At 45.1% G+C, this 22,693-nt stretch overlaps 2 protein-coding genes and 1 long non-coding RNA gene across 10 annotated transcripts in view; 1 reads left to right on the forward strand and 2 right to left on the reverse strand.

Annotated features, from left to right (window-relative positions):
• VWC2L (von Willebrand factor C domain containing 2 like) overlaps positions 1–13,225 on the reverse strand; it is a 53,700-nt gene extending 40,475 nt beyond the window's left edge. Inside the window, exons 1-3 of one of the 6 annotated variants that reach the window (XM_064433602.1) lie at positions 12,167–13,224; positions 9,638–10,104; positions 5,144–8,641 (exon numbers count right to left, since the gene is read on the reverse strand). In XM_064433602.1, coding sequence (XP_064289672.1) covers positions 8,615–8,641; positions 9,638–10,048 — 438 coding nt within the window. In that variant the 5' untranslated portion in view covers positions 10,049–10,104; positions 12,167–13,224 and the 3' untranslated portion in view covers positions 5,144–8,614. The other 5 variants (XR_010368947.1, XM_064433601.1, XM_064433597.1 and 2 more) reach the window with 5 other exon arrangements.
• LOC135308547 (uncharacterized) lies at positions 10,279–21,171 on the forward strand. The gene is made up of 4 exons (XR_010368950.1): positions 10,279–11,737; positions 20,230–20,320; positions 20,590–20,633; positions 20,770–21,171. It is a non-coding gene; the product is annotated as an uncharacterized LOC135308547 (long non-coding RNA).
• Positions 13,846–22,693, reverse strand: part of SPAG16 (sperm associated antigen 16) — a 360,034-nt gene continuing 351,186 nt past the window's right edge. The window contains exon 16 of one of the 3 annotated variants that reach the window (XM_064433595.1): positions 13,846–14,105. In XM_064433595.1, coding sequence (XP_064289665.1) covers positions 13,924–14,105 — 182 coding nt within the window. In that variant the 3' untranslated portion in view covers positions 13,846–13,923. The remainder of the gene's footprint in view (positions 14,106–22,693) is intronic. The other 2 variants (XM_064433594.1, XM_064433596.1) reach the window with 2 other exon arrangements.

The following is a 22,693-nucleotide window of genomic DNA, read 5'->3' on the forward strand; positions in this document are numbered from 1 at the left end:
ATGTGGTGTGTAGGGATGTTCCTCTTCTAGGTGATACTGCAAAGGGAAAAAATGCTTTTCCTGCCAGTTTTACTGAATATGGAATTGAAATGCTTTCTCTCCCTTTGAGAACACATGAGAAGAAGAAGTGCCAACCCCTTAAAAAGGAAGTGCCATCCTCTGCATTTCTGCTGATGCCAAGGTGGTTTGGGATGCAGTGGATCTCACTTAAGTATCACTGCCATAGATTCAGATCCATGAGTTGTATCCATACTCACCTCCTGCCTACACTCTGGATGTGTCCCATCCCCTGCAAGTGCTGGGCCCCAAGAAAAGGAAGACTGAAAACCATCACTGCTGTCAATCCCTCCCTCCTTTAGTTTTCAAGAGACTCACAGAGATAATCCCTCAGACAGACTGGACTGAAGGCATCCTGCTCGATGCAGACAAAACAGCAGGAAAAGCAGAGCAATGAAGAGTGACGTCTGTCAAATTGGGCACTTAGCTCTTGAGAGGAGCTGTAACTTTTAATGACACTAAGGACAATGGCAATTCTGATGGAAATTATCTCTGTAGCTACAGTTTCAGGTGGGGAATTTATTGGCAGGAAGCAAGAAAGGGGAGAAAGTTTGAAAAGACCTGATGAATAAATTTGGAGGCAAAAATGGCTCCCGCATCATGGCTGAGGTGGGAAGTCACAAACCAGGGGAGAGGAATAAAAAAGGAACTGGGATAGCATTCATCAGAGATACTCCTGGAGGAGAAATTAGAATCATTTTCATTGTTATTGAAATTGCCTGTGATCTCAGACAGATTAGCAGAAGATTGCAGGAAAATTCAGAGAGCTTTCAGCTGAGAAATTTTGCAGGTGCCAAACTTGTGGAGAAGGAGCTGGTGAACAAGTCCCACCTGAAGGTGGGAATGAAACCTGCCCACTTCTCTTTTGAGCTGCTCACTTGGCTTTCACTAAAAGTAGTGCATAAATAACCATCTAAATTGTGTTAAAAATTTGGTAAATGGCTCTTTTGTATGTGCCAATATAAAAACCCTCAAAGTGCAAAAAATTTATCTCATTTTTTGCCACTTACTTAATAAAATAAAAATCAGCCAGCTAGTGAAGATAAAATATCAATTATACAACAGGAACCGTAACCACCTGGATTCTCCATAGGTGGAAAGTTGCTCAAATCAACAATATGTTGAGTAATTATAGACAAAAACACTCACTGAAAACACCATCAGGTTGCAAATGACTTTGCAAGAGGAAAGAACTATTAAGTCATTAGATAATTTATCTGCAGTGAAAAAATTGGAGCTGTATCCTACTTCTATGGAGCCCTAGCAATACAAATCAACTTTGCCATCCAAAAATTGAAAAATGCTTGCACCACACTGCAGACTGGCTAAACCAAGCACCTGGCTTCCAAGAAGCAGCAGAGGCAGATGCTGAGATCCTGTTTTTAAGGGAGCCCTCAACACACACACAAACATTGCTAACACAAGAATCTTTCCAGCATCCTGGTGAGCAGGCTTGGATTCTGGAGATGGAAAAGCACAAGGATGCTCTAATCCCTCCAGGCTGTGTATTCCTCTCCTCTCCTCATTCCCAGGCCATGCCTGTCCATGACCAGAAACAACATTATCCTTGCCATTCTGTAAACATTCCTGGGGAGCCCTAGAGATCAGTAAAGGCAGATGAGGGGCACAGCAGATGCACCTCATCCTGGGTATGCTGGGCCCACACCTGATGAGTCAGGCTTGTGATGGCTTTAGGAGCTTTGCACTCATAGATTTGCTCTGTGCCACACAATCTGATGAGTTTAAAAGGCTCCTGGAACCCTGTCTGGATCTGAAGAGTGACTCCTCCATTAGCTGATGAGAGAGACAACCTTGAGCTGAGTCCTGGCTCCTCTTCCACCAGAGCTGTGCATCTGCAGTCTCGTGGTTGCTTTTCTCTCCCGAGAGCAGTAGCAAAGCTCTCTGTAAAAAACATGACTTTGCACTTCTTCCGTGAGAACGCTCTCTTTGCTTTGATATATGTCTCCTTTTATTCCTTACAATAGTTGCACCTCACCTACCCTGGGGCTCTGTCACTTTGGTGATAATTTTTATGACTCGATTACAAGAGTTTTTTAGTTCAGACATGCCCAGTGCCAGGGAAGGGGACTCCTTCTCAAAGGTTACAGATGTGACAGATGGCTCCAACATGTGAAGTGCAGCCCTGCTCGGACACACACACAATGTCTGTGTGTGCTGCACCTTTGTTAAGCTCCTTTTCATGTCAGCGAGGAAAGGGAGCCCAGCTGGCAGCTTTCTGCTCTCCATCCCCTCCTGGCTGGATTTTGCAATGAAGGAGCCATATCTAGGAGAAACCTCCTGGAGCAGGGAGAAAGGAATGGAGGACCTGGTCAGAAAGGTGATCCCTTTTACATGTGTCTTCCCTATACCTGAGTCTGCTGTTTCCTCCTTCGTCCACACTGAGATGGGAGAAGGTGGCGAGATCAGCTCCAGGTACTGATAAAACACTGAGTTTCCATTATGGAGGAAGGTAAGATACAACCAGGCATCACTGGGAAGGAGATGTGGACCTTGGTCTGTTCCTTCTGCAGCTGCCAGGGAGGTTCCTCTCCCTCAGGGCATGTCATCACTTGGTTATGAGCACAGGCTGGGAAGGATGTGAACTGAAACGGGTTTGAATGGCTTATCTGTGATGAGAGAATACACTGGGCTCTGCTTACACAGGGAGCACACTGCGCTAACCCTCAGCCAGAAAGGTTTTGCTGACTGGGATGACCACAGCTAACAGACTGGGAGATTCCCTGCTTTCAGGAGCTGTTTCAAACCCTATTGCTTCTCCAAGATTTTACTGTAATTCCCAAAGAATTACCCCTGATATTACCACAGAACAGAGTAAGGAAGCCTCACATATCCTTATTTTGCACCAAGACTGAGCATTGTCACTACATAACTTATCTAATTACAGCTTTTAAAAGAGGAACTAGAATAACTGGCTGATTGAGCATTTTTTTAATGAATGCAATTCTGCATAGAGCACATTTCAGTGGCAACAAACACATACCTGCACTTCCCCTCCCTCTGGCAGGAAATAGTTTCCTAAAAAACCTTCTCCCCAATGAGTTGTTAATGTTTCTAAGGATGACATGCTTTTTCCTAAGCTGATGACCCGAGGACCTCCTGCTCCCCAGCCCCACAGAAACAGCCTCGGTGACAGACACAAACAGCTTGGGAGAGCCAAGGGATGAGCAGCTCTCCCCTTGGCCGCACTGAGCATTGTCTGCCACAACAATAAAGGCTCAGACTTGATTTCACCACTTTTGGAAGGAGCTGCTAACACCTGCAGGTACTACATATTCCATTTTCTTAACAGTAAGGCTCCAGCAGGCATGGAGGGAGGGCAGAGAAGTGCCAGAGCTTCTCCACTGGCTGTGCAGAGATATCCCCCCTCCAGCAGCTCCCTGACAGCCCCATTCTGGAAGCCAGCAGAGCTGATGGGCTATTTCCTGGAGTGAATCACTGAAAGGCCAGCCCCAGCTCTGGCAGCACAAATGTTGGGCACACATCAATTTCTGTGTCATATTTACTGGGAAAATACCAATCCCTTGGGATTGCATGTACAGGCTGAGCTCTGCACTGGGCTGCTGCACTGTGACCAAAACCAGGGGCTTCTGCTCAGTTCCCGCTGATTCTGAAGTGTGGGGATTCAGGTTTTGGGTCTCATCCACTTCAGTGGGGAGCTCTGGGACAGTCTGTGTGTGGCACAGACAGCACCACTGAGCTCTGAGCTTTTGGGGCCTCCCACGTATTATCTATGGAAGAAAATTCCATACAATTTTTAGCCAAATTCTGAATAAAGCCCACCTTCTTTCACCTATTCTAATACTATATTTGTGAATAATGTGATATATATGTTACAGAATCAGTAGCTAAAATTCATAGCATAATTTTAAAGATAGGTTTCACTATAGATCAATATGTGACAGGCCTATCTATTCTAGTATGTTTTCTTGGTACAAATTATGACAGAAATACAGTAAGTCAGTAATTTTAGATTCCTTTGCATAGACATTGTCACTGTATTTTTGCCAGGAGGGAGATAATAAATCATACTTTTCCATCTGACTGATGTTCTGTTTCCCCTGTCTGATTTCAATGGCTGTATGCTATCTTCAGAGCTGGCATTGTTCATGGCTCCTTTTATTAAAGCACAGGCACGTTATTGAAATTTCTTTTGTATTATGATTTTCTAGCCATATGTGAAATTGCAGAACACACAGAAGGGAAAAAAAACCAAAACACTTGTTTGAGTCATAGTAGAAAAAAAAAAGCCTGTTGCACACATCTTGGAGAGAAAAATGCCAATATTAAGATGGGGGACCCATGCTGGCCCTCCCCACCCAGGGCTACCACACTCTTGTTTCTCACCTAAGAGCACCACCCCACCAGGAACACTCTGCAGCAACATCCCAAGTGCTCCATTCATATTTGATAAGCTTGCACTCCTAGGCTGGGTACCTAGAGGTCTGAGCCAGGCTGTTGTTTACACCACTTAATTTCTATTTCTGTTCAGAAATTTCTATTTCTGGCACAGTTCTGGGGGGTGGGGAATCCCTTTTTGGTTTCACTGCCTCCTCTTCTCCAGCATCAGGATGGACACACTGTGTTTCAGGGGCTGAGAGCTGCATACCTGCTTGCATGTGCCCTTTGATGAGAGGCCTTGCTTTGCTCAGTTAAATTCAGGTAATTGCATTAATAAAACATTTTAAAGAGCATTAACAAAGGAGAAGGAGGTGCCACTATTCTGAAGTAAAGGTTTCCATAATGAGCTGAGAATCAGTGTATGATAATGCTATGCTTACACGGTCCCTCATATATTTTGGGTTCTGATTACACCCTGAAGAACCCTGCTAGAGCTGTGTCCCTACTGTGCAAAGCACTGTTCAAGAAGACATAAACTCAGCAAGATACAAAAACCTTCACTGAAGGATTACAGGTGATTTGTGGACAAAACAAAGCAATGAACTTAAGATATAGTGGCAGGGAACAGGGGAAAGAAAAATAAAGTAGAACTTTAGCAATGAAATCCTGGCTCTTTTCAAGTCAGCAAAAACATTGCCCTGGAAGGAAAAATTTCCCCTTTCGTGCCTTTTTTTTTTTTTTTGTCTTTTCCAGTGTGGAGGAAAAGGGCAAGGGTTTTTTTCCCCACCTCTCCACACTTGTGCTGATGCAAGGGATAAATACTTGGGCATCACCTAGGGACTTTTTCAGTGAGGATAGGTCTGGAAGGAGCAAAGGTGGAAGAGGAGAGGACAAGGAAGAGGAGAAGTCATTGGAATGGGCAGGCAAATAAAGGCAGCAGCAGAGGATAAACAATGGCTAGAACAAATTGCAGCTCTGTGCTTGGCAGAAAGGAAGACAGCCACTGAAGAGCATCAAAAAAACATCCAAAGTATTTTCCAAGCTCAAGTTCACAATTGCAGGTTGAAGCTGCCCTTCTCACTTGAACATCATCAGGAAGGCCAAAACCTCTGGTGCTCCCACCCAAAGGATAACTCACCCAACATCCTGCCAGGCTAACACAGATAGTTTAATGTCTGTACTTAGGAAATTCCTGCCACTGCCTTGGAGGAGGATGGCACCATGCCCACCCTCCTGCAGGGACAGGGAGCAGTCCCTGCCTGTCAGTCTAAAACAGAGACAATCTTTCAAGATGTCAGCTTGACAATCTCCTGTGAACTGCCCATTTATCTCCCAGCAATGGCATTTTGCTACATATCCAGAGGTCTGCAGGAGGTTATTCTGGATGTGCCTCTGCTGGGTGAAGAGAGACCCAGGAAGTCCAGAGCTAATAATGGACTTTCCAGACTAAGAACCCAATCTCCTTCCAGTGGCTCCTCACTGTGGCTGCAAATACACTGTAACCACACCATAATTCCATTTCTCAGAGGTGTGTGCTTTTCTGCCAGGAAGTCACACAAGAGAGCAAAAACTAATCAGCACTTAGGGACACTGTTGCCTCAGTGACATTTGCAGGAGCTCTCCATCAGCTGCCAATGAACATCCATCACGCTGGTGGAACACTGTCTCCTTAACTTTGCATCAGCTGCTGGCTGGGGACATTCATTTCAAACACAGCCCTGGGTACTTACAATAACCAAGCCCAATCTCCATTTGCTTGTTTGCTGTCTCTGAGAAGAAAGGGGAGCCTTAACAGCCTCCCTGAGAGATCTCTGCTCCTACAGAGCACTTGGGACTCAGACCTTAACCTCCAGGACTGAAATCAAAGCAAGGAGGATGTGTGATGTGAGAGAAAAAGCAGCTGCCAAGTGACCCCGAGAGTCCCTGTCACATCCCTCTGGAGAAAACAGCCTGGGATTTCCTGCTTCCTTCACACCTTCCCTGCAGCCACCACAGCTGCCTTCACCCCTGCTCTGAGAGCAGCCAGTGGGGAGCTGAGATGCCACGTTCTAGTCCAACAAAGAGCAAAGCAGAAAACAAGATGGGAAAGAGAGAGAGGGATCCCAGACCTGCCCTCTCTCCTGCTCCTCAGCTACCAGAATCATGACCAGCAGACATCAAGCTGTATTTTAATCTGCACATGTGAATCAGATCATGGTTAGCATCACAGTGACTGTGCTGGCCTTTTCTGCAGGGGTTTCCAGGTGGAACCCCAGCCTCAGCCAAAGCTGGGGGTAAATCCCATGGAAACAAGGGAATGAGGCAGGCTCTGTATGGGCAGCTGGGGCCCCAAACCCACCAGCATCTCCCAGGACCCAGAAGAGATGAAGATGCAATGAAGATGCTGCCTGGGGTTACTAAGCCATCTGTCAAAGACACAAGATTTTACAAAAGGATACAAGAAAAAATCTCAATGGGTTTGGATTTATAATTAAACTTCAGCATTTCAGTTGTACATGTTAATGATTGAGGGGCACAAGCATAAATATTTGGACAGCTGTCTAAGCTACATGGCTTGTTGGCATGTTTGTATTTTGTGCTTATGACTGTTATGACTCAAAAAAAATCAGATGTACAAGATCTGTTCACTAGAATAAAGCTAAATATCCAAGAAATGGGCCTTTGTAACTACTCCTCCATCCTGACAGCATCACAGTTACTGGCAGTGATAAGAAAAAAGACTGAATCACATTTAGATTTCTAACCCCAAACCTGAGAAAAAAAATATAGAAACAATATAGGAAAATTCACCCAACTGCAAACCTCTCATAGATATTGATAACCTAGAAAAAAAATCTGAGAGAAAAAAATTAATCCAAATTTGTGAAAGATCAGGCAGCTGAAATTTCTACAAGATGAGTCAGTCCTGGCACACACACACAGACACACACTTGCAGAAGATTTTTAAATAGAGGCTAATTTCAGCTGAAACTCAGCAGTGACAAGCACTTCTATAGATGACGATTTGGAATCTACATACCAGCAAAAGTAAATCAAGTGGGTGAAAGGGTTCTGAGACCACATAAAACAGTGCCTCTGTTTGCACTGAAAGCAGCCTGGGTTTGAGTCAGAACAGCCTCTCGTCTTTGACTTCAGTGTGTGTGCGATGGATGTGAGAAAGTTTGCAGACATTATAAATTCAACAGGATGAGGGAAGAGCAGAGCTCAGAGCCTGTAAAACCTATGAACTGCTCAAGATTTCATCTGCAGAGATAGCAGGTATAATCTTTGTTCTGTTGAAATAAACAACAAAATGCTTGGATGCTTCATAAAGTCAAGACTTCAGAGCAGCAGCTTCCTGAATCTCAAAGTTCTGTCTTTTCTACAGAATTTATAAAGTCATAGTTCACAGGTGCTGCTTTTTTCCCCACAAAACAGTGATCTTCCATTGTCTGACTCTCCTACAGTACTTTGAGGAAAAAAGCAATCCACTGTTTATTCTAGGTAAGCACAGAGATTTCCAAAACATTGCTTTCTGCCCTATCCCACAACATATTGAGCTTTCAGCAAAACGCAGGTCCAGGTCAAAAGTTTGACTGTCAGCTAAATTAAGTGTGAAGGATCTCACATTAGTTCTGGACAGAAGGTTACTGTGTGTCACAGTGGCGCGACACTGTCTACTTTGTGCTTCTCAGAGGGGGCTGGAACTTTGCTTTCCACACAACACCCCAAGTATTTGAATACAGCAAGCAATGAACCAGATGGCTCCTAACAGCTTTTCTCTCCTGTATTCTGTGTTCCTAGAGTTTAAGCTGTTATCAGGATGAAATTATTTCTTTCAGGGAAAGAGATCACTACTTTTCCACTTAATTCACACGCAAGAGATACTTTAATGACAAGATCTATCTCTCCCACTGAAATCTCTTCAGAGTCCTTACAAATTTCTGCTTTCTAAAAGAGACCTTATACCTCTCACATGAAAACCTGATCACCTAGGTGGGATATCTCACCACCTGAAAACACAGCAGTCAAATGGGACCACTGAAGTGTGATCATGCGATGAACTTGGGCCAGGCCTTCCCAGGGCAAGAAGAAACTGTTATCTGAGCAGGTCACACGATCAGCATCTTCACAGCCCTCAGTGAAGCAGAGCAGGTTGATCAGGGTGGCCCTCAAGGAGATGCTCCTCATACATTTGCTTTATCTTGTGCTTGTGACATTAAACTGTCTTGCCCACACTCAGTGCCTGCAGTTCCAGATGGACAGAGAAAGATAAACATACACCACACAAGACAGAAGAAAGGAACTACTGACTGCTACCTTCCTTGAAAATGACCATTTCTGTGAAAAAGGGAGCTGCCATCTATGTTACTGAGAACTGGTGAACTACTCAGACCTATATGAAATTATTTTCCTTGCAGGAAAGGCAATTAACTGGCCAAGTGTATAATAAGATCTGGCACTCAGCCATGAAGAGCTACAGGCTGTTGTTAATTATGGAGGTTCAACTCTTAAAGCCATGTGACCTGGAAGGACAAAAGTGTGCACCTACAGCTTTTACAGCCCCTGTTCTTCACTGTGGAATGCTGTTTCCCACAGCAGAATTGAAAGCTCATGATCATTAGAATGAAAATTGTAGGTTGGGTAGTGGTTTTGGAAAACACTGACTTGTTTTTAGGATAGATTTCAGGATTTCTTTATGACATTCCTTACAATAACTCAACCATTACAATGAAACCCCACTCTTCTCATTGCTTGAGATGCTCATGTACCTAGGATTTCATCTTCTCCATTCTAGACAGCCTCATCACAGTTAAAACAAAAAAATTAGAGTTTACCATCTATTTATTTGCATGCTCATACAGTTATGAGTAACAACTCTCAGCACCATGCCATCAATTTTTTTGCTATCCAAATTGCAAAAGGGGTGCTTAAAAAGCACTCAGTACTGGTTTACACACCCTTGGTAGTCCAGCAAGATCCATGCTATGAGCAAAGGAGGCAGATGCAGAGGGCTGGAATTCCCACAGGGGCTTTTGACTGACCCCTGGCCCTCAGGGGTGCACCTAAGGGGCAGGTGACAACTTTTACGTGAGCCAGACCTGCATCACAGCTAAAAATGACTTCAACTTCAGCATTCATCCATGGCAGTAAGCAAATACTGAGTGCCTTTGAGAGCTCCCAACAAAAATACAATTCCTAAAGCTGATTAATATGAAATACTGAAGAAAGGGTTCCATACCTTAAATTCCTCCAAGATTTTGTAATTTTTCCCATGATATTCACAAAAGTTTTTCACTTCTTTGCATTCTGGACAGCATCCATTGTGTTCCACTTTTGTGCACTTTGGGTGGATTTTAGGGCATTCTGGTTGATCACAAACAGGTCCATCCTCAGTACAGACACAGGGACAGTTGGAATGTCCTGGGAAAAAACGTTCTCCCAGTTTGTACACAAAGCCACTGTCATCCACACAGCCCTTCCCCCGGTAATCATCAAAGATCAGATTGTCATTACTGGAGGTCTGGTCCCCTTCATCAGCGGGGTAATCTTCATGATTGATGGCAGCTGGAGTGACCAAACCAGGCAGCACAAACAGAAGTATCCAGGCTTCATGGATATGAAGAGCCATCCCCCTCCTCAGCATCTCCATGGGACCTCAAAGCCAGATACAAACAGCTGCTTCCATAGGGAGACCAGTGTTGTGGTCTGAAAACAAACAGTTTCAAGTGAGAAAAAACTCAAAATTCAAGGAATATTGACTTATAAAAGTCATTGGTTCAACCAGTACTGAAGAATAAAGCAAAGTTTTTTACTATCACTGTTTCATTTGAATTAAACCTCTTCTTAGGTATTGGCAAAGAGAACAAAGCATGGGAAATACCTAAAATTAGACACACATGCCTGGAAGCCTATGACCATAAAATACCTCTGAAGGAATGGTGGTTCACAGAATCATCTAATTTTTACTTTCCCCATTTTTGCAGCTGAGTTTTTGGATGCACCAGAAATTAAACCAGCTGCCTGAAATCGCATGGTGATGGGCATGGAGGGTTTTGAAGCAGAGTTTAAGAATGGTCTAAACCTCCAGTGGTGGCCACTGTCCCTTGGTGCTAGGTTTGGAGCACAGCCCACTTCATTAAACCGAGGTGGGAAACCTGAGCTGAAAAGGGAGTCGAACATAATCTGTTGTCTGATCTGAAAGGTGGTGCTGGGTTAAACTTGGGCTGTGAGCGGTTGAATAGTACAGAATGTTATTTACAGCATTTCTGAAGAGGGACTTCCCGGGCTACCAAAACAGCCCAGCCTGCAGCAGGTGCGTTTAACCCTGCCAGAGGCAAGGATGCAATTCACCTTCTCCATTATTCAGCATTTCAGTAATTCCCAGCAAAAACCGCGGAGTGCAGGGCGTTAAACGCCTGCATAATGCATGGAGCCGCTGGAACGTGTCGGCCTGATTAAGCTGAGCCTTTCTAAAACTTCGGGAGCGATGCAGCACGGCCCGACCTGCGGTGAGCTGCGCTGAAGGGGTGGAGTGAGCACGGAGCCCGGCAGGGAGAGGGGCTTTGAGCGACCCCCGGGAGAGTCGGCGCCAGAAGGCTCCGTGCCTTGGTGTCTTGGGAGCACTTCTGGCTGCCCACAGTGCCACATCACTGCCACCAACCTGCCCACACACCAGCAACCCTGGCAGCCAACTGGTTTCTGACCCCTCTTATAAAAGCTGGGCAAAGTATTACGGGAAACTTTTAACTGAGATGAAATATCAGCATTACATGGACTGCAGAACTACGGAGGCAGATGCTGGCACAGACCAAAACAAGAAGGACTGTTGGGGTGTGTGTGTGCCATCATCCCTTCTCTTCCTCCATTCCCAGAGCATGCACACACAGGCACACGGAGTCTACACGAACGTGCACAAACCTTCACACACGGGCAAACACGTACTCCCCCACCCCTCGGGGTGACACTTTTATATACTGGCATTTTTGGCGGACTGCAGATGTTTAGCAATTAATTATCCCTTAATTGAAGCAAAAAAGGAGCAGCAGGAGGAGAAAGCTTTAATCCCAGAGAAGCAGCTAAAGGATCCTGTTGACCAAGCAGTTTTCCCGAAGCCACAACAGAGGGAGACACCGGATATTACACAAGATTTATCAAATTCGAAAAGATATCTTCTTAATTGAAGTACTAGCTGTGTTTCCATCACAAGGACTATGCACCCTCTTGTTACTCCTATCAGCAATATCTAGTGTAACATGCTGTTTGGAAATCCAGCGATTCATGCAGATACGGCTGCTTTACATATCTACAGAGCAGAGAATCTCCCCACCTAACGCTACAGGTAGGTTGCAACACTGCAGATTTGCGGGCATTTAGGGAAAAAAAAAAGAGCAGCAAACAGAGTCATTCATATCTGAGGAAATGTGAAACACTTGTGAGAATCTGCTGGAGTTTTATGAGGAAGCTCTCAAAACAAATGCGTGTGTATACATATATGTATATAAAAGTTCTCCCCAGATATTTTGCTACAGCAGCTGAGATGTCCCACAGCAACTCACAGGCACTCGGCTCGATCCTGGAAATCACACAGACTGCAGACGTCTTGCACGGACACATTTCAACAAGTAAACAAATGCTGCTTGGCTCAGAATTAGTTTACAGCTTGAACTTTCCCATCATTTGTCATCCTGAGAGAGGCCAGGTTCGTAGGTAAGTCTCTGAAACGTTTCCATCCGCCTTCCCTCACCCCAAGTAAATAATTCACACCTACCTGATCAGGCTGGATGTGAAAGCTGAGAGGGGTCACAGGCCAACATGGACTGTAAGGTTAGAAACAGATTAGTGAAAGCAGTTCATCCTAATCACGTTTTCGGTGTTGACTCACGGACAATCCCTTTTCCTCCACCTCCCATCGCAAAACGGGAGCGCGGCAGCCCAGCAACCACAACATGAGAACTGAGCTTTAACCCGGCGCCGACGATTCAGAGGGAGCAGGATTCAGGCGGTCCGGAGGCTGCGACGCCGCGGAGAAACCCCGGTGCCAGCAGCAGAGTCATCGCGGCGAACTTGGGCTGCATCTCCTCAGCTCTCGGGGCGGGCGGGGGAGAGAAAACAACCCATCGCTGTCCCCTCCCTGTGCCCGGCGGATCTCCTGCGGCTCCAGCTTCGCCTCGGCGGGGGAAGGGGGGGAGCGATGGCGGGTTAGGCGGGAGGCAGGCGGGGGAGGGCGGGCGCAGGAGCCCCGCGCCCGGCGGGCGGGCAGCCCCCGCGCCCCTCCGGGGACTCCCCGGCCCGGGCGCCGGCCATGCCCGCGCCGCGCGGCTCCGCGCTCCCTGCCTGCCCTTGTTGGGATTAATTTCGGTTTTAGGGGGGTGGTGGGAAAAGAAAAAAAAAAAAAAGGAAAAAAAAAGAAAAAAAAAAAAAGAAGAACAGAGAAGAGCCGGGGGGGTAAAACCCAAAAAATAATGCAGGGGCGGGGCGCCCCCGCCCCGGCCGCTGCTCCGCCTGCCGCCGGCTGGGGCGACGGCTCCGCTCAGACCTGCCGGTCCCCTCAGGTCCACCGGCTCCCGTCAGATCCACCGGCCAGAGCTCCCGTAAGACCGGCTGTCTTCCATGCACCGGCTGGACCTCTCCTCAGCCCGGTTCCCCTCAGATCACAGCCTGCAGCTCCCCTCAGCCCGGTTCCCCTCAGCACCGGCTGGAGCTCCCTTCAGCCCGGTTCCCCTCAGATCCACAGTCTGCAGCTCCCTTCAGCCCGGTTCCCCTCAGATGCACCGGCTGGAGCTCTCCTCAGCCCGGTTCCCCTCAGATCCACAGTCTGCAGCTCCCCTCAGCCCGGTTCCCCTCAGATCACAGCCTGCAGCTCCCCTCAGCCCGGTTCCCCTCAGACGCACCGGCTGGAGCTCTCCTCAGCCCGGTTCCCCTCAGATCACAGCCTGCAGCTCCCTTCAGCCCGATTCCCCTCAGATGCACCGGCTGGAGCTCTCCTCAGCCCGGTTGCCCTCAGCCCAGCCCCTCGGCCCCGCTGTCTCCTCAGATCCACCGGCTGGGGCTCCCCTCAGCCCGGCTGCCCTGGGATCCTCGGGCTGGGGGTTCTCTCAGCCCCTCCGCCCTCTCCAGCTCCGACTCATCGCCGCTGCCCCGGCGGTGTCCGGGAAAACATCCCCCATGGCCGCATTGTGGAAACTTCGCCTCATCTTCCCACAGGCGGCTGCGCCGGGGAAGGGGCGCCCCGGCTCCTGTGGCTCGGGCTGCGCTACATTAAAAATCAATCTCCTTGCAATTCGGCTGCGCCGGCATTAGGCGTCATTGTAAAGCTGCTTCTCCAGAAACCACCAAAAGAGAGATTCTTGGTGTTGGGGAAAACACGGTGCCAGCAGGAAGAAGGGAGTTTATTTGGATAAAATGCTAACTAATGCTGCGTTTGGGCGAACATTCCCCGAATAGCGCAAGCACGAGCTGTGAAGCTATAAACCCGCAGTGCTGCTGTCAGACCGCTCTTGTGGAAGGCGACGGGGGCCACGCGTGTCACGGTGCCCAGGTCCAGAGGCAAACCCTGCCGTCGGCACCCGCGGACAGCAGGGAATCCTGGCTGTGGAAGCGCACGCAGCGCACCTCGACCCCGGGGCCGCGCAGGACGGAGAGCTGGCCCACGGCCACGGACAGCACCTTCACGGAGCCCTCGCTGCTGGCCACGGCCACCAGGTCACCTGAAACACACGGCAAAGGATCATCGAGGTTGGCAAAGGACACACGAGAGAGCGGCGCGGGAAGTTTTGAGATGTTGGCTTTAAAGAGACTCGCGTGTACTCCTGTTTTCTGAGATAAATTAACAGAAAGTTGGATGGATCAAAAACAATGAGATTGGATTTTGGAGTGATTAGGCCAGTCTGGAGACCTCATGTTCCCCTCACAAGGAGCCTGGCTACTTGGACAGAATCACAGAATCTGCTGTGTTGGAAGGGACCCACAAGGATCATGGAGTCCAACTCATGGCCCTGCACAGGACACCGCAAGGGTCACACCATGTGCCCAAGGCTGTTGTCCAAACCTTTCTTGAACTCTGTCCGGTTTGGTGCTCTGACCATCCCTGGGGAGCCTGTGCCAGTGCCCAACCACCCTCTGGAGGAAGAACCTTTCCCTAATATCCAACCTAAACCTCCATTGCCACAGGTCCTGTCACTGGTCCCCACAGAGCAGAGATCAGCGTCTGCCCCTCCACTTCCCCTCACAAGGAAGCTGCAAACCCTGGTCTCAGTTGCAAGCCCCCTCAGTCTCCTCCAGCTGAACAGACCAAGTGCCCTCAGTCACTCCTCACACACCATCTTTGTTGCCCTTTGGATGCTCTCTGATAGCTTAATGGTTTTTTTTTATGTTACAGAGACCAAAACTGCACACAATACTCAAGGTGGGACTTCCCCAGTGCAGACCAGAGCAGAACAATCATATCCATTATATTTGAATACAATTATTCAGGGACAGATTCTGAAACACAGACTGAGAACCTGGAGTAGATTCTCCCCTAATACCCGGAGGTATCAATATCAGACCATGCTTTTGACATTGCTTTTCTTGTACCACTCTAAGACATGAGGATATGAGTTTTCAGCTGAATTTCCAGAATTTCCAGAAGGTCAGGCATCTAACTGTACTGAGTGCTTGCTCCCTTATATCCTTATGGAAAAAAAAAAAGATATTTAAACCCTTAGTATAGAACAGGGTTTAAGAGTAGAAAAAATAAAAGAAGACCTAAAAAAAGGTTCTAAGGAGTTCTCAGTTTCCATGTGCTTTTTTGCAAATCAAATGGACTCAGTTTTCAACACTTTTAAGGAAGCAGAATGTGTTTATTATTTTCCTGCTTAAATAAAAGCACAGGTAATAGCTGGTAAGTGATATGTTTGAAGCGCCTCTTACTTACCCAGCCTCCAGATAAAGATTCTATTCTCCTTTAGAAATTAACTATAATAATAATGAGTTTCAGGTACCAAAAAAAAAAGGTCAATACATTAATTTCAAATCTGATGTGGCCCTAACAACAATGGGATCACCGTAGTGTCAATTGTGATCTTGGTCAAACACCTTTTTTCTATTTACAGCAAGTTCAATACACCCTGCAAGTGATTACAGCTCTTCTTATGTATCGAGACTTTCTCTCTGAAAGCAAAGACATCACCAGCAGAAGAATAATTGAAATTGACGTAGACCAAGTCCATCTGGCACCAAGGTCATAATTTTTGGGAAGATTATGAAAAACAGGAGATATTTTTCTATTTTTAGTAACTCAGGTTATTCACCAAATAGCCAGTGAGGATATACCATCCAACAGACGTGAGCATGGAGGAATTTATCCCAGTTTTAACACTTTAGGGCCCTGGGTGTGCCTATGGGATGTACAGTTTATCCAGGGAATGTATCATCCCTCTGTTCAAACTAGGTCATAACAATGATGCTGTCTGTTCTGCTCATGAAGATCTGATGGCTTCATTTTGCCATTTATCAAAAGAAACACGTAGCATCAAACAGCTTACAAATGCACTGAGAATATTTAACCACAACTTACGCTTAGTGTGGTCATGGATATTTGTGCAAGAATGGGAACTAGCAAGTAGAGCTAACCATGATAAATATGCCCTATTTGCAAACCTTTACAACTACCCGGCTTCTTCATCTAGAACAAAGCCTGACACAGCAAAGATCTGTAGGATGGATTAGAGTGTCCAAAGCAGCAGATGTGAATATTTATTATAAACTCTCCTCCAGCAAGTCTTTGCTGACAGAAGCATTGCATACGGATTGCACTTGCAGCGAGACTCTCCAGGCTGGATGACTTCTCCAGGAGCCAAACAAATGCCATTTTGCCTGCAGCCCTGACACCACAACAGCTGGGCAGGGGGTTAATGTCACTTCCAGCTTCTCAAAACCACTAATGAACCCACTTGTTACAGAGAGGGATAGGCAGGAGAAAAGGTCTGGACAGCTGCAGTCCACTTCCAGAAAGCAAGGGCAGGACAGAATGACAACTGAGAAAAAGCTTCAGCTCATTCACTCCCTGGGTTGAGCAGGGCAGGGGCAGGCCTCAACCCTGCATTTTTCTGCATGCTTTGCTAGGTAAGTCACATGCCTGAAGCAAAAGCATAGCAGTCATCCTGTCAGACCATGCCAGTATTCTGACAGTCCTGAGAAATGACAAAGCCAAGGGGAAAATAGACAGGGTCAGTAAAAACCAGCCAGCTAGGAGTGCAGTAGCACCCCACACTGCCTCCATCACTCGCTCTCACTGGGGGAAGGATGGAGGTGCACTTGGCAGCCCTGGTGAAGAATGATTCATTTCAGGAGTTTCTCCCTGGGTTAGGATGTGTTACTATCACTGACCATGCTACAGCCACCTCCTGGCGCAGTAGCAGCAGGATGCACAGGCAGATGCATGCAAGGGGGAATGCACAAAATGACAACATCTCATTTCCCTCACCCTTTATGTCAACACTGATCTACGGGCTCATAACAATTTGCTCATTATAATGTAAATTTACTCCCTCCTTCCTTCCGAAAGGAGATGTTTCATTTTGGGAAGAGGGAACAAATTGTGTTTTATTGCTCTTACAAAATTTTTTCCAATTAGGAAAGCAAACAAAAACTACTACATAATTGTGATGCAAGACTGTATTTTAATGAAGAATACTTACTTGTCACTAACAAAGGCACTTTGATATAACACTGGAGGAAGATAAAAGCCTGAACAGAGGTTGTTCTTCATACCTTTGACCCAGCTGTCAGGTGGGGCTGGTCTATGCAAACTCACTGAACTGAGCAGTCAGGCTGATTTGCATTGAAATTAGTAGATTCTGCTTAGAAGATGCAAAGTCTCCAAGACTCTGACCTTAGATCTCACATCCTCTGGATCTCCAGCTCACAAGGCTTCCAGAACCTGCTCTGGATCTGTGGGTGAACTTGGCAACTTGAGGAGATAAAGTGAAGCTTTGCTCTGGCTGGCCCCATGCCAATCCTGAGCTCAGCCTTCTTCCTCAACCTGGCAGACAAGGAGTGATGACAAAGCACATTGCCACCACAAGGAGACCCTTCAGTAGCAATCTTTGTACTGGTCACAGCTGATTTGCTGTTGCCCATTGCTAAACACAGATACTAATTTTTCTGATGTACCCCTATTATGTCTTTAGAATAACATAAGCTCTGACCATCTGGACACTTGCTTCAGGAGGGATGTAGTGAGTTGGAAAAGGTAAAGAAAGGTAGCAAAGCCAATTAAAGGTACAAACAACTCCTGTGCAAGGAATCCTTGAGGGGATGACAGCTTAGCCAAGAAAAAAGCTCTGCATTAAAATGTTGGCTGATGGTGCTTACTCCGTGTGTAAACCTCAGGCTTCAGTCCTTCCTTGGGGATCCACAGAGAAACGTGGAGCCAAGCCAGACCCAGATCACCCACAGGGGATGGTGAAACAGGATTTCCATGAAAAATGTCTGTATCCCACTTCCCCTGGGAGCTGCGGGGCAGGCAGAATCTGGAATCTCTGGATGGTCACATTTCTGCTTGGACCAGACTGGATTTACTCTGGGGAATCACTGCAATTTCAGCTCTGTGTTTTCCCCAGCACTGGAGTTAAGTACTGCTGTGGTTTCCAGTCCCAGTGTCCTACAGAGAAAAGCTCTGTTCTTGTCTCCAAACTGGCAATGCTCTTCCTTTTAGGCATTGATTAATTACAATGCAGTGCTGTTGTTTGGGTTGGAGATATATTTGTATTTAAAACAATAAAAATCATCCATGCCCTTCTAGAAGAACTATTCCTGCTACTAAAACTGTACATTTACATTGTTTTGAGACAAGCACTGAACCCTAAATTTATTTAGTGCCTCAGAGACAATAATGTTTTAGTAATTTTTTTAATTTTTTTTTTTTTTTTTTTTTTTTTTTTACTTTTAGAATACATACCCCACTCTGGAAAAGGGGGTAGTTAAAATTAATTATGTTGTATGCAAATCTGTTCTTGTACATTGTCCAAATGTACACAAAGTTATGGGTTTCATAAAGATCGTAGCCATAAAGTGCGAAAAGCAGGAATCTGGCAAAAATCCCACCAAATTTGCTGGAGTGTCCATACTGACCTAAACATGTCAGCTTAAAAGCAAAGTCATTGCATTCAGTGAGGCTCAGTTGTGTTAGATATAAGTGAGCAATCTGCTTTTTCTCATCTGCAAGGAACTTTGCATACCTATGGAAAGGAATCCTAAGGAACCAAAGCCCCTCCTGTGAATACAGTATGAAATCCATCTCCTAATTTGAACTGGTGGATAAATTTAAAATAGTGCAGGCGTGTTGAAGCAATCTAATTTGTTACTGCATTTCTTCAGAAGACAGAACTAGACAAGATTAATTTGCTGGGTTGATGGTTCCAAATTACTTGGGGTAAAAGGAACAAAACCTGTACTTGTCAAAAGACAGTTTGACAATTTATATTTCATAAGAGCCTAACAGAAATCACAGCCATGATTGCTGTCTTCCTTGAACAATGAAATTTTGAGTGAAACCTTGCCAGGACCACACTACACACTGCTTTACATGTCCAAACAGATGCAAACTGTGACAGTTTTGGAGCAAACCATCACTGCTCCTCCCTGGTGTGCCTTTTCATATGCCCATTAAAACTTTTCTTTGGGCAAATTAATTTATTAATTCTGTAACATCCCATTATCAAATACTCTGAAAAGTTCTGTTTTAGCCTGCCAGTACTTCATGTTTCTGGAGCAGTCAAGCAGCTTCAACGCTAATAAAATAGTGTTGTAACAAAAGTCACAAACTCCACAGCTCCCCAGGCACATCAGGCTGAGACATTCTTCCTGATAACTGCCACTGTTTGCTCGCTCTCAGGAACATTTTCATAGACTCAGCAGCTCAGGTGAAGTCTTCTGCTCAAAAATGGGGCAGAACAAGGACAGTGACAGATCAAAATGTCTCCTCTCTGCTCCAGCAGCTTCTCCTCTCAGAGACAAGAGAGAAGTCGAGGAGCAGGATTTGGGCAGTTGTTTCTAGTAGAAGTACAGTAGTTACTTTAGACTTCCTTGCAAATAATTCTGATGTGATAACTTCCCCAGTTTAAAAATTACTTGCACTGCCTAACTGTAAGCAAAGCATCCACCTTCAAATACAAACCCAGCTATTTCTGGGTTTAAATGAAAAAGAAAAAAACTTGCGTGGATTGAAGAAATTCTGTTTATCATAACTGCATACAGAAGCCTGAGACCATTCCTGATGGCAGAGATGAAATAACATATCAAAGAAAGAAAGCAAAAAAAGCTTTGATCGATAGGGAAATGGTTTTTATACACATCAGAACCAATTGAAAGAATTCTCTAGGATCAATTTAGATAGACAGAAATGCTTCTCAGCATTTATTACCTGTGGAGGGAATATTGATCCTATCCATTGATTTCTCCTGTGCATGTAGAGCTGCATCTGGTTTTGTTGTGTGGGTTTTTCCCAAAGAAAGATGACCCAAAGTGGAAGGTATCAAGAAACTACTTATATTTTAAGGACTTACACTAATGGTTCAACCAATGTCATTACTCAGAACTTTGAAACTCTGTTCAAGAATAGTCAGAATGTGTTTTAGCTTAATTTTGGCACATGAGTGTTAGTCAATGGAATATATTCTAAGATAAGTGTGGTTTTTTGAACCTTACTTACCAAAGGCTTCCACTTCCTTACATTACACATTGCATCAGACATATTTTCTTCCCCACTCCCTTTTTAAAAGGAATGTCACTTCATGGTAATGTTACAAATTGCACAGCCCTAATGGATTATATTCCCTCTGAATTTAGGTCTTTTGTCATTACTGGAGCTGCAACCATTTGCATCTTCAGCAGGATCCCTCAGCCTGGAATTGGGCACCTCTCAAGTGAGGTGTGAAAGGTAAAAATACCCAGTCCTTCCCTTCAGTAATTTGGCTAACAGTTAACGTGCTTGCCTACATAAAAGTAAATGGAATATTTACAAGGGCTGCAAACTATGATTGCAGTGGCTGTAGATAAAATTCTTCATTACTGTCACACTGAGCAGAATGTTATTTACCAGGCAACTGATTTCAACATATGATAGATGGTGGACAATTTTTTTTTTTGTTCTATAAACAGCTTTCAACAAATGTAACAACTATTTCTTGTACTCTATGTTTTGCTTAGGAATGCACTTTTTAGACATCATTATAAGTCCTCCATTCTCAAATGTGAGTAAAACCTCCTAAATATTATTGTGGAAAAAAATATGACCCCCCTCCTCCCTTTGTCTTCACATGCTATTTAGATCTTTCAAGGGTCAGGGCATAGAAGAATAATTTTGAGCAGTTTGTAATTCCCTTGCAGCAATTCACTAAATATTCTGAGTAATGAAGACCAAAAGGAAAGCTGAGAAAGAGAGAAGACATCCAAGAATCTGCTGATACAGGTGTTTAATATACTGGTACCAAAATAAAATCCTTTTGTCATTCTCTCCAGAGACTTTTTTCTTTCCCCTTTCTCAGAAGTATTTAAATAGACATAGATTTGGCAAAGCATTTTAGGGAAAATTAGCTCATCTCAGAGTGCTCTCAAGCTCGTGACTCACCGCATGTGTGTGAAGTCATTCAACTCAGTGCAATCACGTTCTCAAATGAGGCAGGATCAGGACACCACAAACAGAGCCATCACTGCAACAAGGACTTACAGCACAAGCTAAACCCACTCCTTGTTTGCCTTTCAGCAGGACAGCAACAGTCAGGCCTCCTAAACAGAAAGGCAGCTTTTTAGGCTGAGTAGGGCTACATGGTACAGGTGTCCTAGACCCAAGTAGCATAAAAAGGTAATAACAGGAAAGTCAGTGCAGAGAAGTTTCTCAGACAAATTATTCAGTAGAAATTTACAAAGGTGGAAAGCGATTCCCCTGGAACACAGAAAAACCTCAAACTACCCAAGCAGTGTGTTAGCAGAAATTCAATTATTCACATCTTTAAAACTGCACGTGGAGATTTGGCCTGGCTGATAAATGAGTGTGGAGTGGGATGATGTGGCCTGATGCATTTCCCTCCAAAGAGTAAAGGCGTGGAGTAATGTTTGGCTGATGGAAAAAGGGGACTTCTCTTAACTTCTTGCTCTGTGGAACTGTGACCTAGATGAAGGAGCATTATTCCTGGAGCTTAAACAGATCTCAGAACTTGACAAATCTTTTTCAAGCAAGAAATCACCAGAAAGTTACTCAGAGCAAAGAAAGCATTTATCTGATAGAAGAAAATCCTTTCTATAAAAGAACTTAAAGCCTTTTTATAGGGATTTCTAGATCCCGACCATTACTGTAAAGCTCTCTTTCAGCTGGACTTGAGCTTGTTTATATTACATTTTAGTTGGCCTTTTTGGTAGTATTTTGGATTTTTAAAGGAGCTTCAAAACAAAGTAAAAAGTATTAAAGCAGAAACTTTTGAAGCAGAGTCTTCAAGATGTCAAAACCTTTCTGGATGTGTTAATGAGGCATGTTAAATATATTTAAAATAATATCTTGAGAATAAAAGGAAAATACCTTCTTGTCTAGAACTGGGTTTTTTAAATGAAAATGTCTGTCAGAGCAGAATATTTTTATGCATATAATAGAAAGGCACTTGTCTAGCTTTCAGTGTTACCTAGAATACCTGTATGTGGGCACATGTGTAGGTCTGTGTTTCCAGGGGAATATACCTTGAGAAAAAAAAACGATGGGGAAGGACCAAGCCATCCTGGCCAAAATCCTCGGATCACTACCAAGTGCAGGACCTCAGGCTCACCGAGCTGCTCTGAAATCAAAAATCCCAAAAGGCAGCACTAAAGGGGAGGTGTTGGGTGACACTGCATCCACGGGGAGCTGCATAACAGGCTGGCTGAGAAGGTGACACCAGTCCTGGTGCTGCTGCGGTTGTGCTCGTGCTGCTCAGGGCAACAACGTGACAAAAATGTCACAGTTTAAGGAAGCAACAGAGGAAAAGAGGAAAGATCAGTATCATCTGATGCTCTTCAAAAGGGAATAAATCACCATAAAATTATCTGCAGGAGTTGCCAAGCTGAACCTCTGCTTGCAAAGGAACTTTTTATGTGATGGCAAATGCTCCAGAGCATGGTTATGGTTCACATTCAGATCTTGTTCTGAACAACAAGTTTTTCTCTTCTGTTAAACTTACACATGGGAAGCAGCATGCCAAGTACTGTACTGCAAGTAACACTATCTCCAGAACACATCAGCTGTTTTCTTGGTGTTTCAAGAGTTGTACTTATATTAACTAAAAAC

Source organism: Passer domesticus, chromosome 10, assembly GCF_036417665.1.
Source record: "Passer domesticus isolate bPasDom1 chromosome 10, bPasDom1.hap1, whole genome shotgun sequence".
NCBI classification, from domain to species: Eukaryota; Metazoa; Chordata; class Aves; order Passeriformes; family Passeridae; genus Passer; species Passer domesticus.